The 17573-nt window shown below is 42.0% G+C and overlaps 1 protein-coding gene and 1 long non-coding RNA gene across 3 annotated transcripts; both read left to right on the top strand.

Annotated features, from left to right (window-relative positions):
* The first annotated feature begins 70 nt into the window (after positions 1–70).
* Positions 71–6254, top strand: LOC121541826 (ADP-ribosylation factor-like protein 9). Its single transcript, XM_041851144.2, has 4 exons — positions 71–1670; positions 3893–4061; positions 4316–4491; positions 4823–6254. The coding sequence occupies exons 1-4, from the start codon at positions 1461–1463 to the stop codon at positions 5000–5002; spliced, it is 735 nt and encodes a 244-aa protein (XP_041707078.1). The 5' UTR covers positions 71–1460; the 3' UTR covers positions 5003–6254.
* Positions 6255–6669: 415 nt separating this feature from the next.
* On the top strand, positions 6670–12647 carry LOC121546345. Of its 2 annotated transcripts, none has more exons than XR_005996373.2 (5): positions 6670–6890; positions 7109–7243; positions 10535–10657; positions 11803–11929; positions 12104–12647. It is a non-coding gene; the product is annotated as an uncharacterized LOC121546345 (long non-coding RNA). The 2 variants fall into 2 exon arrangements; XR_005996374.2 differs by having other exon boundaries at positions 10535–10686.
* The last annotated feature ends 4926 nt before the right edge of the window (positions 12648–17573 follow it).

Below are 17573 nucleotides of genomic sequence, written 5' to 3'. Positions count from 1 at the left end.
CTTGACCTTGTTTTCAACCTAAAAGAGGAAAGCTGTGTATGTAAAAGTTAAAGTATATTTATTTTTAAATCCCTGCATCAGTTTCGGCTAAAGTAAAAAGGCTGATGTTTTTAAAGGTAGACTCAGCGATATGACGTAGATGCAGAAATGTAAAGTGTGTCAATTTTCGCAACAACTAAGAGCGTTGACGCGCAATGCTCAACTTCTCTGCTTTTTTGGTCTCTTACCTACCACGCTGTAACAGCGTGAAGCGAACCCGTGCGCAGATACTGTGTGAGAGGGAAGTGTTGCATCTTGCTCATCTCAATATCTGCGGTCTGCTGTTGGCAATGTCAGTTCGCTGAGTCTAAATTTTAATTATTGGGTAGCAGTACATAATTAGCACATTGTTTTAGGAACCATTTACAATGATGGAAGCAAACGATTTTTGCATAAATAGTGTCCCATTGTTGTGTCTTAATACATAGGGTTCCTTAATATTAACAACTGAAAAACTGTTGTCGCTTTCTTGTGTTTTTTACTTGAATTTGGCATTGGAAAGTCTATAATCCTCATTTATGGTCATGGAATATCTCATCAGCATTGAATGCAGTGTGCCCTCTTCGATATCAAGCGCCGCCTGGTGGATTTACTATGGAAATGCAAAACAGAAAAAATAATTCAGCTGCAATGCTGCGTCATTGGTGTTGCAGATTTTCTGTTCCTTTCCATTCATTGAAGTCATTTTTCAGTCTTACATTTGACATTGTGAGGCTACATTCCCCCACTAAGCCATGTTAAATGGTTTTGACTAGATAGTATACAGTTTGTCAGAATTGACCTGAATTTACTTTTCGTAGCAGGTTGGCAGAATTAACGTAGCAGGTTAGGAGAATTAGGTTAAATTTAGGAAAAGGATTAGGTTTGGTTGAAATGCACACACAAAGTCAACTTTTTTGACGGCAATTTGATATTAGCTGTATCCCATCTAGCCATGACGATGTTTATGCGCAAAGTAAAAGGGAATAGGGTGGTTTCTCTACATGTTAATTAAATTGATGAGCCGAAACGAGAGGATTAAGCAATGACTATATGAAGGGATTAAGTCACCGCGGACAGGATAGCAAATTCGTGTGTAATGTAGCAAAGTCTGGCTAAATTGTGGAATATTAATGTCTTAATTTAGATTTTGGGATTTTATTATTTGTTATACTATATATCTCCATATATTCTAGATCCTGCTATCACAAAAATATTTTCCAACTTTTTTTGTCTGGTACTACCTTCCTGTGTGCTCCCAAGCGCCCGGATATCCCCTATCGCGTTGAGGTAGTTTGACTAATCCACTTGTTGTAACGATAACCATAGACATTAGAAGCAGGTTGTAACCAGGGGATGCAAACTTCTAGATAATAACCATTAACACGATGTATAAAGACATGTGAAGCACTTATTCAAGATTTCGCAAAATTGTTTCAAACATGCCTGGTGTCAGAGAAGCTGCGGTCGTGGGTTTTACTCTCGCAGTAACCGGAGGAGTTGGGTATGTCATCTGGACTTATGTGTCTTCGGGGGTAAAGGCGAAGCAAAAACCAAAGCAAGAACCAGAGAAAATAGAAAAGGAGACTAGAAAAACTGCACAAAAAGTACCAGAACGCGCAAACCAAACACCAACAGTCGTAGTAACAGAGGTAGGCTACTTTTTGTTCATCTTGTGCTTGTAAAATGTTTATTTTGATACCTCAGGGATTTTGAGGCACGCCTACTTGACGGATGTTTGTGGTTGCTATTGGAAATAACCTCACCGCAAAGTGTCTCGATTTTGGAAAAGTCTAAATGGGATTTCTTGGGACGTCCCAATTCTGAGTTACCCAATTGAAGTTCAAACGTAAAACGTTAAGGGTTATGTTAAGGGTAGGATTTAAGATTAGTGTTTAGGGAACGAATTGCAAAAATCTCTGAAGCTGGAGACTCTTATCTCCCTCACTAACTTTAAGCATCAGTTGTCAGAGCACCTTACCGATCACTGCACCTGTACACAGCCCATCTGAAATTAGCCCACCCAACTACCTCATCCCTATATTGTTATTTATTTTGCTCTTTTGCACCCCAGTATCTCTATTTGCACATAATCTCTTGCACATCTAGCATTCCAGTGTTAATACTAATTGTAATTATTTTGCACTATAGCCTATTTATTGCCTTACCTCCATAACTTGCTACATTTGCACACACTGTATATATATTTTCTGTTGTATTTTTGACTTTTTTACCCCATATGTAACTCTGTGTTGTTGTTTTTATCGCACTGCTTTGCTTTATCTTGGCCAGGTCGCAGTTGTAAATGAGAACCTGTTCTCAACTGGCTTAAATAAAGGTGAAATAAAAATAAATAAAAAATAAAGGGTAGGGATTTCCCATTGATACCGAATTGCACTAACCCAAGATTTGAAAGAACTTCAACATTTCTATTGTGAAACTACAGGCATATGTATGTCGTAATGTTAATAAATATGTAATAAGTAGGGTCCTCACTCAGTTTATTTTCTGTGACAGATTAGTCACTGGAGTGGCTGAAACGACTATTGTTGCTTGGTCAGCTTGACGTTATAATAATGTTGCCGGACTGAATCATCATTCAGTGGTAGCCTGGCCCTATAGTATTTTCTTAGGCAGTGAGTCAGCCTGTAGTGACCACATGATGTGATAATGTGACAGTTCAGTTCAGCCCCCTTCAGTCTCATTGACTTCTGTAGGCCTATGCTATAAAAGTCTGAAGTAAAGATAAAGCAATAAACGTGATTGTTTTAGGGCTAAATCATTGCACTATTCACCATCAAATCAAATTGTATTGGTCACATGGGCCGAATACAACCGGTGTAGACTACAGTAAAATGCTTACTTACGACATTCCCAACAGTGCAGAGTTAAAACGTTACACAATATAAACAAGAATGAGTCTATATACTAGGTGTACCCGTACCGAGTCAATGTGCAGGGGTACGAGGTAATTGAGGTAATGCAGTATGTGTATGTGTATGTGTAGGTAGGGGTAAAAGTGACTAGGCAATCAGGATATTTAATAAACAGAGCAGCAGCGTGTATCAACACGTGTGAGCGTATATATTTGTTGGAGTGTCAGTGTAGTATGTGAGTGTGTGGGTAGACAGTTGCAAGCACCTGTTAAGATTCTAGAATGTCCCAGTATCATGGTTTTAATTAACATGAACTAATTATTCTGGATCAGCACTTGCAGATAATTCTTCCACATGAGTAACATGTTTGCCTTTATATACTCCATCTTTGCTTGTGGGTTAGCATCCATAGAGATGTATAGATGATTCTAGTACCCAAAAGCCTGTTTTAGCATGGGCATCGCCATTGAGGACTTTCACCATTTTCAAGTAGTTAACTTGGTGGGACTTCCTATAGGTTAAGGAAGGAATAAATAAATAATACTTGTGAGCAAACATTCCATAACTGCAGGTGGCAGTAAATCGCCAACCTTGGCTTTATATCTGTTCAAACAACATATTTTAGGTGGCAGTATACAAACTTTCAGTTTGTTTACCAACTCATAGAAGTAGTAGCAGAAGAAAATTGACTACTTCAAAATGGAGATGCCCTCAATGGCACTTCCCGTGCGCTCACTGACACCATAATGGGAGAGATACAACGTTGCGATCTCTATACATTTACATTACATTTTAGTCATTTAGCAGACGCTCTTATCCAGAGCAACTTACAGAAGCAATTAGGGTTAAGTGCCTTGCTCAAGGGCACATCGACAGATTCTTCACCTAGTCGGCTCGGGGATTAGAACCAGCAACCTTTCGGTTACTGGCACAACGCTCTTAACCACTAAGCTACCTGCCGCCCCAATACATCTCGATGTTATTATGTGTCATCCTAGGTGAAGCCCACAGGAAAGCAAGTCCTGGTGCTCGGCCTTGAAGGTGCAGGGAAGACCAGCCTGCTGCACTGCTTTGCCACGGGGAGTCTGGAGCAGGATGTGACCCCAACACAGGGCTTTAACGCTGTGTCCATTAATAGGGAGGACCTGCAGATCGAGTTCCTAGAAAGTGAATACAACCTGCACATAACAATGATGAGAGTACAGTAACTGCTAATTCTCTGGATGACCATGATAAGAAGAAATGGGTCTCATTTACTGGAGACCTTAATTCAAGCTGTTAAATATGAAAAATGACAAAAATGAGTTGATCACTCAATATGCATTCATAGTATTTTCTTGTGTTTCACAAATGTACAAAAATGACTTCTCTGATACCTTGTGGTGAAGAAATGAAATAAAAAAACATGGCATATTTTGCAGTTGGTGGCACACAGAACCTGCAGCCCTATTGGAAGAGGTACATGTGCAAGGCTATGGTGCTGGTGTTTGTGGTGGACTCCTCAGACGCCGCCCAGTTCCCTTTGGCTAAGAAGTATCTCCACGAGCTGCTGGAAACCGACCTTTACCTTCCCTTAGTGGTACTAGCCAACAAGCAGGTGAGACTGGCACACTGACATAAGACTCCAATCTCAATTGTCTTTCCTTGAATCCTCACGTCCTCTCTCCTCACCTCCTTCTCAAAACGCATTGAAAACGCAAAGGGGCATGACCCTAGATCTTCTCCTCCAATGCATTTTAAGAACGAGATGAGGAGAAAGGACATGAGGAATCGAGGAAAGACAATTGAGAAAGAGCGAAGGGTTGCATCTCAATAGTCTTGTGGGCGTTTCCTTTCCTCATCGCCTCTTTTTTAAAAATCCTTGTGAGATACTGCACCTGCTCGAGTGTCTTACCTTGGTTTTGATCCGGTTATTCCCCCATCTCCAGGATAACCAGGGGGCCTGCAGTATCACAACGCTCCATGAAGCCCTGTCCCTGGAGGAGGTGGGGGACCAGCGCAAGCTCTTCCTCATCGGCACCCATGTAAGGAAGGGGGACACGGAGGTGAACTCTGCTGTGCAGGACACACGGGACCTGATCATTCAAATGGTGCAGGATGGTAGATAGACTCACCATCTAGTCATCAGATACAGATGTAGGATCTTAATTTGATCACTCTTTTGTTGCTGAGAATTTTCCAGCACAGCAGGAAATGCAAACTTGTAGTGCATTTTAATTTTAAAAAGGCTTATAAAGTTGGTCATTTCCACTTGAATTGTCAGACTTGATTTGCCCTAATGAAAAAGGTATCAACCTCTAGAAAAATGTATATTAATTATAATCCACATAATAATTCACATTTCCTATTGCTGCAGGATTATTTTCCTGCTGTAGCAAACTGGCTCAAATTAAGATTCTACATCTGTATGAATGACCCGCTGGCTTAGGTGATATTTTACCTTAATTTCACCCCTGTCCTGGCTTGCCTTCATTTGTTTTGATAGCACTAGCTACAAGCTCTATTGACAGACAGCATGATAGTGAAAGGCCTCATTCACATCTGTAGAATGATGATGATTCCAGAGAAGCTAAAAGCTGACAACGTGCTTATGGTCAAACTCATTCACTGGCAGTTGCATTCATTAATTAATTAATTGCATTAGCACAAATGAACAAAAGCACAGAGTTGATCATTTACTTGTCTCTGTAGTAGACACAATATTTCAAGGATGGTCTCAACATCCTTACCTATAGGGATTTAATTGATAATGCTTTGTTGTCATCAAAGATTCTTCTCTTAGTGCTATCTACAACTGTAGAGCGCAATGTAGGTTACATGTTTAGACACAGTGCTGTTAGGTACTATGTTGAAGACTCTTTCGAGGTACATTTAATTATTTTTGTTATATTGTATAAGAAAAGTTATGTATTGACTATATTGTCTTAAAAGGGAACTTGCTACATAGTTATATTTTCTTAAAACCAATGTGATTGTTGTGTAACCAAAGCAATCCATCCAGACATTTATTTTGAAGCATTTAAAAATGCCAAAGTACCATTTTTCACATGTCTAGGCATGTTTATTTGGCTAACAATGTTTTGCCTTGGAGTTAATTGAAGCTTTTACATGCACTAAGAAATAAATCGACATAAGCACAAAAAGTGCTTCTCGTTTTAATGTTTAACACTGGTAAAACGACTGGTATAATCTTTAGTAATAAGCAGGTTTGAAGTGCACTACTGAACAATTCATTTGAATGCCGTGACTATAACAGACCTCCAAACCATTCTGTCATTTAAGCATCAAAAAACACATTTTTTGCCACTCTTTTTCTGTTTTGTCACACCCGGTAATGTAAATAAAAACCCTTGTTGTAAATGTCTGTGATGCTCAAAGTTTTGTCTATAGGCTTATGGTGACATATAACTTATTTTTGGAGTTAAAATACAGCTAACCATAAATACTTAAGTCATTCTTTGACCTCAGATATCACTTTTAATTTGACATCCTGTATCGGAAGTCTTGAGAAAGAAGATAGACTCACTCCAAGAGGGGCTTGCACAATCCGGTTTCAACCCGCCACACTCAAGTACTTCAGTCCTGCCATGTGACTCCTAATGCCAATACAACAGCACAGACCATTGTGACCCAGCAGGTGAACTCAACCTGGTGCATTTATAAAGCCTTTCCATCAGGCAGACTTGGTATCTGGAAAAACAGGTACGTTTGGCGGGACCATGTCCAAATGCGCATGCTGATCATTATGTTATCCAAAATGTTTTGCAGAATTTCACTTTCTTTTTATCATAAGGGCATAAACCCAATTGCACATTATTCTCAGAACAATTTTCTCTTTTGTAGGACTTGTCCATCAAACAGGTGCACATATTTTCTTTATGAATTCCTTGATGAAACTGAAAGCAAGGTACTATAACTACTACATTGTTATTGATTTTCTTTGTATTGTGAGGATAAATTGGAGCAGGTGATAACACTGTGGGTCACAACACCTTGGTAAGTAGGCTACTTTTTTAGTAAATGTATTTGCAAAGGTTTTTATTCTCATGACATTTGAGATAATTTTATAAAAATACAATTTACAAGTCTTTCAGTGGAAAAAAGTTCAACCAAATACTATTTTGTTACATCAACATTCATAGTGAACATGTTTATGTGAGCTATTTTCCCTATTGGATTTACCCCCTTGAAAGTCTATTTTCTCATTGATCTAGTCCAATGCTTACCTGGGGCAACCAGGAGTCGATATGGCCCCTGTCTTACTCAGCGCTGGAAGCAGTTCCAACAGAAATAATCCAATACCTAGCTAAGCACAAAAGAGACTTCTCAGCATGGGAGAAACACCTGAGGTAATTGTTTACTAATTACACCCAGGCTGAACATTATTGATGACTTTATCAAAAGTATGATCCAACCGTTTGAAGAAGAAAAGTATGTAAGTGCTCATACATTACCATTTTAATGTGCAGTGTCACTACAAAATTGTGAAGATGTTTGCTAAGTCTAAATATTGGTCTGCTCTAAAAGCTTGCATCGATACAGTAGATTTGGCTCTGAGCTCCTATCAAGTGCAGGAAATGCTCCTCCCAAGTGAAAAGTGACATACACACATCCACCCACATATACATGTATGCTACACACATTACAACTGCTGCTACCAGACTCTTATTATGATTGCTAAATACAGCACAATTTAAACACTTGACCCACAATTCACCTTCCACAAAACAAGTGTACATTCTGGACTATAAATTGTGCTTTCCTGTATTATACTTATGCTAAAATGTTCTTATCTTTGATTATTTCTTATTATTGTTGCATTATCCAGAAGGAACCTGCAAGTAAGAATTTCGATGGACAGTGTATACCATGTGTATCCCGTACATAGGACTAATAACACTTGAAACTTGAAAATGATGTTCAGGGTATTTGCTAATTTCTTGCATCCTCATTGGAGATGACTGCTCCAGATACAGTACATCCATTCTAATTAAGGAGATACAGTGGGGGAAAAAAGTATTTAGTCAGCCACCAATTGTGCAAGTTCTCCCACTTAAACAGATGAGAGAGGCCTGTATTTTTCATCATAGGTACACGTCAACTATGACAGACAAAATGAGAAAAAAAATCCAGAAAATCACATTGTAGGATTTTTAATGAATTTATTTGCAAATTATGGTGGAAAATAAGTATTTGGTCAATAACAAAAGTTTCTCAATACTTTGTTGTATACCCTTTGTTGGCAATGACACAGGTCAAATGTTTTCTGTAAGTCTTCACAAGGTTTTCACACACTGTTGCTGGTATTTTGGCCCATTCCTCCATGCAGATCTCCTCTAGAGCAGTGATGTTTTGGGGCTGTCGCTGGGCAACACAGACTTTCAACTCCCTCCAAAGATTTTCTATGGGGTTGAGATCTGGAGACTGGCTAGGCCACTCCAGGACCTTGAAATGCTTCTTACGAAGCCACTCCTTCGTTGCCCGGGCGGTGTGTTTGGGATCATTGTCATGCTGAAAGACCCAGCCACGTTTCATCTTCAATGCCCTTGCTGATGGAAGGAGGTTTTCACTCAAAATCTCACGATACATGGCCCCATTCATTCTTTCCTTTACACGGATCAGTCGTCCTGGTCCCTTTGCAGAAAAACAGCCCCAAAGCATGATGTTTCCACCCCCATGCTTCACAGTAGGTATGGTGTTCTTTGGATGCAACTCAGCATTCTTTGTCCTCCAAACACGACGAGTTGAGTTTTTACCAAAAAGTTATATTTTGGTTTCATCTGACCATATGACATTCTCCCAATCCTCTTCTGGATCATCCAAATGCACTCTAGCAAACTTCAGACGGGCCTGGACATGTACTGGCTTAAGCAGGGGGACACGTCTGGCACTGCAGGATTTGAGTCCCTGGCGGCGTAGTGTGTTACTGATGGTAGGCTTTGTTACTTTGGTCCCAGCTCTCTGCAGGTCATTCACTAGGTCCCCCCGTGTGGTTCTGGGATTTTTGCTCACCATTCTTGTGATCATTTTGACCCCCACGGGGTGAGATCTTGCGTGGAGCCCCAGATCGAGGGAGATTATCAGTGGTCTTGTATGTCTTCCATTTCCTAATAATTGCTCCCACAGTTGATTTCTTCAAACCAAGCTGCTTACCTATTGCAGATTGAGTCTTCCCAGCCTGGTGCAGGTCTACAATTTTGTTTCTGGTGTCCTTTGACAGCTCTTTTGGTCTTGGCCATAGTGGAGTTTGGAGTGTGACTGTTTGAGGTTGTGGACAGGTGTCTTTTATACTGATAACAAGTTCAAACAGGTGCCATTAATACAGGTAACGAGTGGAGGACAGAGGAGCCTCTTAAAGAAGAAGTTACAGGTCTGTGAGAGCCAGAAATCTTGCTTGTTTGTAGGTGACCAAATACTTGTTTTCCACCATAATTTGCAAATAAATTCATTAAAAATCCTACAATGTGATTTTCTGGATTTGTTTTTCTCAATTTGTCTGTCATAGTTGACGTGTACCTATGATGAAAATTACAGGCCTCTCTCATCTTTTTAAGTGGGAGAACTTGCACAATTGGTGGCTGACTAAATACTTTTTCCCCCCACTGTATCTATTGGTTAGGTTCAGAACCTGTATTCGATGACCTACTTACTGTTTTGTTTCTCAGCTGTCAAGCTAAATGTGTAAGGAACATTAGACCAATAATTCTATCAAAGTTCTTGTCAGGAAGCCCTTCCTTATTAAATAAGCAATTTATTGAATTGGAAAAAGGCAGCAATTGCCAGCAAGTGAGAATGAATGGCCAGTTTGGCCACAGGCAAGCTGTCATCATTGTTTGTGTGCTCATTGAATTCATGTTTTAATATGCTGCAGAAAAAACTATGCTCAAGTGTTCCAAGTGGTTGTAGTTGCACCACATAACGTTGCCTGGCTACCCAGACTCCTTGCTCCGGACAAACGCTACACTACGCCCACGGACGTTAGTTTCTTCTCTGCAATGAGTCTGGATCTGAGTACCTCCCCGACCCTTCACCGAATGCGAACACATTTGTGGCTGTCTGATTGGTCCAGAAACCAATGGGTTGGGCCAGAGCCAGAACACACGTGGGTTAAGCGTGATTGGGCCAATCGCTGATGACTTTTTTTTGTACAACGCCCCTCGTGCCCCTCATCACCACAAATGACTTTAATGATGGCAGTCTGACAGATTGACAGTGCAGCGGAATAATTTAGTGTGAGTCGTCAGACTACCACATAACCCTACTAGATAATTGGAGACAAATATTTGACATTCTTCAAATGTGCAGTTTATGACTAAACCATTAAGTCTAAATGAGATTACGGAGAAAGTGAATTTAGTTCCCTGGGTGCTGCCTCTAGGCAAGAGAGGTGGCATGTCACACTCACAATGTGTCATGATCCATATCTCACTTAAAACTAAATCAGTCTTTATTGACATGTTGTTCAGGGTTAACAGAGTCAGATCTGTCTATTCACCCCTCTAAAATACTTGCATCATTAGTGAATCATTTAACCCTTCCATTTGTCCATTGAAAGAGGAGGTTATGTATTTTCCCTCTGGCATAATGAGACATCCTTTAGCCCAAAGACATGGACAGTAATTGCTCATATTTTCCTGCAGGAAAGAGGAGGAGGTGAGCTCCTCCAGGAAGACACTATGCCCTTCCTCCAAGAACGCCCAGTACGAGCGCATTGGCCACCTGTCAACACCCAAGACCAGGTCCCGAAGCTCCCAGGAAATGGGGTAAAGTCCCGACGCTCCCAGGAAATGTGGTAAAGTGGAAAACGTGACCCAAAAAAAACATGCCCAGTCCATGTTGTTAAATACTAGAGTATACGCAAGCATGCTGCTTGGCCCAGATCTAAAATTAGCCTCCTTCTTGGACTAGGAAGCCAATATTTTGCTGTGTTATTTCAGTAGCGAGCTGTGGCTCTGGGAGAGAGAGGAGACGATGGTGAGACAATAGGGGGTATTGTCCAAAGCTCAGGCCCCTGGGACATTCACAGACGGCCACATAAGTATTTTTATAAATCTTGAAGAGCAACAGCGCATATTTGGGCTCAAGCCTCCTAGAAAAGATTCTCAGGCCTGCACACCGGATCAAATATGAAAAACAATATGCCTGTTTGTTTTCATAATTCTGTGTCACACTCTCCAATGGGCATGGCCTGAAAATAGGAGAGGTTTGAGGTCAGGGGGGAGGGCTATGTTGAGGTGTTGGTTCCTGATGCTTCACATTGTTTAATGGTGATCCCACATGTAGAAATAGGAATATTAGAATCTCTGTGGTTCCACAGGCCTACTCACACTTTGTGGTGTGAGTACATCTGCCCTATCTGGCACATAGACCCCAGAGTGAACACTGCTGAGACCACTCCACGGCTACTACAGCTAGCCAATCCCAAAGGGAACCACCTCAACTTCAAAAGCAACAGGGAGGGAAGTGCCTAGAATGAAAGGTACACTCTTAGAAAAAAAGGTGCTATCTAGAACCTAAAAGGGTTCTTTGGCTGTCCCCATAGGAGAATCCTTTGAAGAACCCTTCATGGTTCCAGGTAGAACCCTTTTGGATTCCATCTAGAACCCTTTCCACAGAGGGTTCTACCTGGAACCAAAAATGGTTCTCCTATGGGGACAGCCGAAGAACCCCTTTGGAACAATTTTTTCTAAGAGTGTATGTTATTCATTCAAATCAGTGGAGTTCAAAGTGTTTTCAAAGGTGTACATCACATGTTTACAGTTGCTGTACCTTTGGATATTTATATAACTTATTTAGAACTGCAGTTTCTTTGCCTTGAAGGCTTGAGGGCATTTTCAAAACTCCATGTTTGATTGGGAAACCATACAAAAGTCAGTGATTCATCTTTTCCTTCCTCTTTTTGTTTTAGTTTTTGAAGAAAGTGGAGACGTACATTTCATGTGCTGCCAAAACTGGCCAGACCACTCCCAGGCTGGACCAGCTCTCGCTACCCAAGTTGAGGGACAGTCAAATGTCCAGAAGACTCCATTTGGCCAGTGAGCACATCGCCTTTACTGACATCCACACAACAAGCTGGAAAACAAATGTTACACATTTGCACTAATGTGTAACATTACCTCAATATTGTTGTGATGTGAGATTTTTTATTTTTGATCATTTGGAAAAATGCAACGTAAAAAAAATTGTATGCTTTCATATAATTTTTCTAGATCCTTGGACAGGACTCTCTGAAACATGCGTTCTCAACAGGTGTCAAGGGGAGCTCGGCAGGCTACAGCGACCTCACGCCTTCGAACTCTATCAGCTCCTAAGGGACTTAATAAGGACTACATTCTTCTTCTTTATGTGCTTGCTTCTCCGTCAAGGTCCATGTTGGTGCACAATGGACAAGGGAAAATGGTCGCTGCGAAAAGCAAAATAAATGGGTAGACCCAAGGGGTCTCTGCTTTTTAAAATCTGTTTGGCGCCAGGGCTGAGATGGTAAAACCGGCGCCTCTTTGTCCCCACTGGTTTTGCAATCATGTGCAATGAGACGTGTGCTTGGAGCTCTTTTGGACAAAATCAAAGCATTACATTACATTGTCTTTAGCAAACGGCCAAACCAAACTGGCTCCTTTCTGACCATTGGGGTTGTTTTCTTTGCTTTGCTACTTCCAAGATCCAGTAGCCCCCCTTTCCAAAATAATGTGTTATCATCTTTTGAAATGAGAGTAAGGTATGATAAAAGGATCCACATGTGTTTCTACATTTCAATCATTTTGGGTTCTCTGTTTATATCATAACCACCTGTTGTAAAGATTCCTCATGTGTTTTCCTTGAGATAGTCAAATCACATACATTGATTCAAAATAACATTCTCGCTCCAGGAGCTTCAAATTCCTTCTAAAGAGTCAGCCTCGCAGCCAACCCTCGCTATATGACCACTGTTTAATTTACAAAGGGCGCCGTGAGCTCGCTTTGAAATCCACCGTAATCCTGGTTATACTACAGGCGCATGTGAGCATTATGTAAAGGTGGACACAATGGCTTTCAAAGGGGTCATGTGGATTTAGAGCAGTGCGTGAGGGTTGGTGTAGCTGCCATGGGTGTAGGGCCCCAGTGGAGAGGCGTACGGATCTCAGAGGCTAGACTTCAAAGCAGATCCAAGCGTCCAACTGGGACCTAATCTGGGATAACCCAGCAATGATCGTGACCTGGGTCTGTAAGGTAAAGAGGGTTAGTGGAAGGCGGAGGAGGCAAAGGAGGAAGGAGGGGTGTGTAATCGCTCTGTCGGTGCCTCCCGCTGGTTGACTCAGTTCCCATGGTGCACCTGTTCCTAGAGAGGAGCTCCGAATTTTGTCCCTGGTTATCTGTCTGTGTGTGGCAGCCGGCTCTGACACTGATAGGCTGTGAGTGGGGAGGCTGTCTCAGTCTAGATCCCGCCGACTAGATGTGATGCTTACGCTTGCAGAGTATTAGTGCGACTGATCTGGTTTTGGCAGATAACTGCAACACTATATTAAGCAACGCATTAAGCTACACGTTATAAAGGGTTTATAAAGGGTACATACATCATTTATAGGCATTTCATTATTGATTTAGTAATTGGTAATAAACAGATGTGTGTGTGTAAATATATCACATCTATAAACACCTGAATGAAGATCACTATTGAGTGAAACTAGCTACTTTAACAACTTGCCACTTAACCTTTTATGAAGTTCAGCACACAAATTCCATGCTCCACACTGTGTCTTATCGGCCTTGTTAGATGTTCTCATATAATCCTTGACTATTCAAAGCTGCACGCAGAAACCCTCTGATCATAGAAATGTAGCATTTGTAGCGTCCTTGCTCTCAACATAATGTCAGTGACAAGGGCACTACTCATGTTGCACTGAGCGTTGTTAACCTTTTCTATCGTGTATTGGCAAAATATGTGCTGCATCCTCAACCCACATTTCCTCTTAATGCAGCAATAAGAACAAACCAAGACGTCCTCAATTGCATATTTTGTTGAAGTTCTATCTTCGCTCATACATTGATGCACATGTGAACCGTATTAGTCTAGCAGCTTCTCGAGTCCTGGAAAGTGCGGTTTGGACAGAGTGCAGTTTGGAAAGTTCTGGACGCTCACCAGTCCTGGGGTGACAGATTCCACACAGGCCTGCTAAGTCCACTTAGCAACAGACAATACCCGGACCCATTCAACTTCCATACACACCACATGGGCCTCTTATAGCATGGTAACGACCACTCCAGCGAGCCTTTCATTCCATTGAATTGTAGTTCGGAAATGACGTCAAAAGCGATATAGCATTATCTTTCTTATAATGGTACATATCAATAAAGGAGCAGTGAGGTCATTTTGTTTTCAATTATCAATTTCTTTATGGGTTTGTTTGCTTCTTTTTTTTGGCAGCTGCAACACAAATCATATGATTTAATAGTGACGTGCAAGAAGGAACAATGTATGCTTTCAGCTGGCGCTTCCTGATGGGCAGACCACAGACTGTGAGGATTGCAACAACACCTCCTTCACCTCCAACACAGGGGCCCCCCAGGGGTGTGTCCTCAGCCCTCTGCTGTACTTCCACAACTGCGTGGCTTTGCATGACACCAACTCCATCATCATGTTTGCTGGTGTCATCCAACAATACGAGTCGGCCTATAGGGAGGAGGTAAGTGAACTGGCACACAGGAAATGAACACAAGTCTCCTACGGGAGCAACCAACTTTTTAGACCATTAGACCAAGAGGAAATTCCCTCTTGGGCCGAGGGCAGAAACTGGGCCGGAGGGCAGACACAGGCGGGGCTACCTCATCACGTGACTATGACCAACTTATGTCCGATACACCAGGACAACAACCTCTCCCTTAACGTCAGCAAAACAAAGGAGTTGATTGTTGACTTCAGGAAGCAGAGGAGGGAACATGCCCCGATCCACATCAACGGGACTGCAGTAGAGAGAGTCAGCAGTTTTAAGTTCCTCGGCAGTCACTTCACGAGGACTTGACATGGACAAAAAAAACACCACTCTTCAAGAGGTCACAACAGCGCCTGTACTTCCTAAGGCGGCTGAAGAAATTTGGCATGCCACCCCGGGTCCTCTCCAAATACTACCGCTGCACCATTGAGAGCGTCCTGACCGGTTGCATCACGGCATGGTACGGGAATTGCTCCATCCACGACCCCAAGGCCCTCCAGTGGGTGGTGAAGACAGCCCAGTACATCACTGGGACTGTGCTCCCACCCATCCAGGACATCTACTCGAAACGGTGCCTGAGGAAGGCCCGCAGCATCATCAAGGGGACCACACACCCCATCCATGAGCTGTTCACTCCCTTACTATTTGGCCAGATGGTATCGGAGCATGAGGTCTGATACCAACAGGCTCAGAGACAGTTTCTATCTACAAGCCATCAGACTGCTGAACACTTAAACTGGACTAACCACCTGCTCTGATTATCTGCACCTTAGCACACATGCACTCACTCATGCACACACCCACACATACTTACACACATCCACACACACAGACTTACTCACATCCACACACATATACACTGAACAACAATATAAACGCAACATGTAAAGTGTTGGTCCCATGTTTCATGAGCTAAAAAAAAAAAAAAAAAAGAAATGTTCCATACACACAAAAAGCTTGTGCACAAATGTGTTTACATCCCTGTTAGTGAGCATTTACCCTTTGCCAAGATAATCCATCCACCTGACAGGTGTGACATATCAAGAAGCTGATTAAACAGCATGATCATTACACAGGTGCACCTTGTGCTGGGGACAATAAAAGGCCACTCTAAAATGTGCAGTTTTGTCACACAACACACTGCCACAGATGTCTCAAGTTTTGAGGCAGTGTGCAATTGGCATGCTGACTGCAGAAATGTCCACCAGAGCTGTTGCCAGAGAATTTAATGTTAATTGCTCTACCATAAACCAACGCCATTTTAGAGAATTTGGCAGTACGTCCAACCGGCCTCACAACTGCAGACCATGTGTATGTCGTCATGTGGGCGAGCGGTTTGCTGATCTCAATGTTGTGAACAGAGTGCCCGATGGTGGTGGTGGGGTTATGGTATTGGGAGGCGTAAGCTATGGACAATGAACACAATTGCATTTTATCAATGGCAATTTGAATGCACAGATATACCGTGACGAGATCCTGAGGCCGATTGTCGTGCCATTCATCCGCCGCCATCACCTCATGTTTCAGCATGATAATGCACGGGCCCCATGTCGCAAGGATCTGTACACAATTCCTGAAAAATGTCCCAGTTCTTCCATGGCCTGCATACTCACCAGAAATGTCACCCATTGAGTATGTTTGGGATGCTCTGGATCGACGTGTACGACGTGTAAGCGTGTTCCAGTTCCTGCCAATATCCAGCAACTTCACACAGCCATTGAAGATGAGTGGGACAACATTCCACAGACCACAATCAACAGCCTGATCAACTCTATGTGAAGGAGATGTGTTGTGCTGCATGAGATAAATGGTGGTAACACCAGATACTGACTGGTTTTCTGATCCACGCCCCTAACTTTTTTATAAAGGTATCTGTGACCAACATATGTATATCTGTATTCCCAGTCATGTGAAATCCATAGATGAAGGTCTAATTTCCTTATATGAACTGTAAAATATTTTAAATTGTTGCATGTTTATATTTTTCTTCAGTATACATTCATGCTACACACACATCACAACTGCTGCTACCAGACTCCTGTTAGGATTGCTAAATACTGCACAATTTAAAGACTTGTCCCCCAATCCCCCCCCTTCCCCAAAACGTGTAAATATTGGACTATAAATGGTGCCTTCCTGTATTATACTTATGCTAAAATCTTTATTCTATTTTACTCAGCCAATTACTTTATGTTCATATTCTTATATTTTATTATTTATTGTTGTTGCATTGTCCAGAAGGAACCTGCAAGTAAGCATTTAGTTGGTGTATACCATGTGTATCCTGTAAAACTTGAATGTTCTGCATTTGGTGTGTTCAACTCTAAATAAACACACTTGTTTTTCCTCTGTGGGTGTGACAGTTTTTTTCACAGTCAGCTGAACAAAAACAGTGTGTGTATGTGCAGTATTTGCAAGCCAGGCCAAACAGCTATCTGTCACGACACACACTGTAAAACAGACAGACTGTCAGAGAGGGGAGAGTTTTATTAGGACCAGAAGTACGTACCTGTTGAGTTGGTATCAGGCCTGTTATGTAGGCAGTTTCCACGATCAGTCCATCATTACCCTAGGTTCTTTGGCAGGATATCACTACCTTCCCACTGGGCACAGACGTCAATTCCACGTCTATTCCACATTGGGTCAACATCATTTCATTGACATGAAGTGGAAACAACGTTGATTCAACCAGTGTGTGCCCAGTGGGGTCTCTCTCCCTCTCTTTCCTTCCCCTGTTCTTTTCCCTAGACAGATATTTAGAAAGGATGTCTGACGTCCTTGAAACAGGGACAACTGAACAAACAGGTAGGTGGCATCACCTGCTGGCAGTTGCTTGCTCTGATCCCAGCTTACATGTCTAAAGCCTTTCCCTCCAAATTAGCCATCAACCCCGAGTCCCTGTTACAGGGCCAGCTGATTCCTGTTGAATGTGTCGTAACATGAACGCTGCCTCACATCTTTTATAGTCCCATAAAAGCCCAATGTTAAGCCG

This window comes from Coregonus clupeaformis, chromosome 3 (genome assembly GCF_020615455.1).
Source record: "Coregonus clupeaformis isolate EN_2021a chromosome 3, ASM2061545v1, whole genome shotgun sequence".
NCBI lineage: Eukaryota > Metazoa > Chordata > Actinopteri > Salmoniformes > Salmonidae > Coregonus > Coregonus clupeaformis.
The sequence above is the reverse complement of the archived record's forward strand: the minus strand, read 5'-3'. Positions and strand labels throughout refer to the sequence as shown.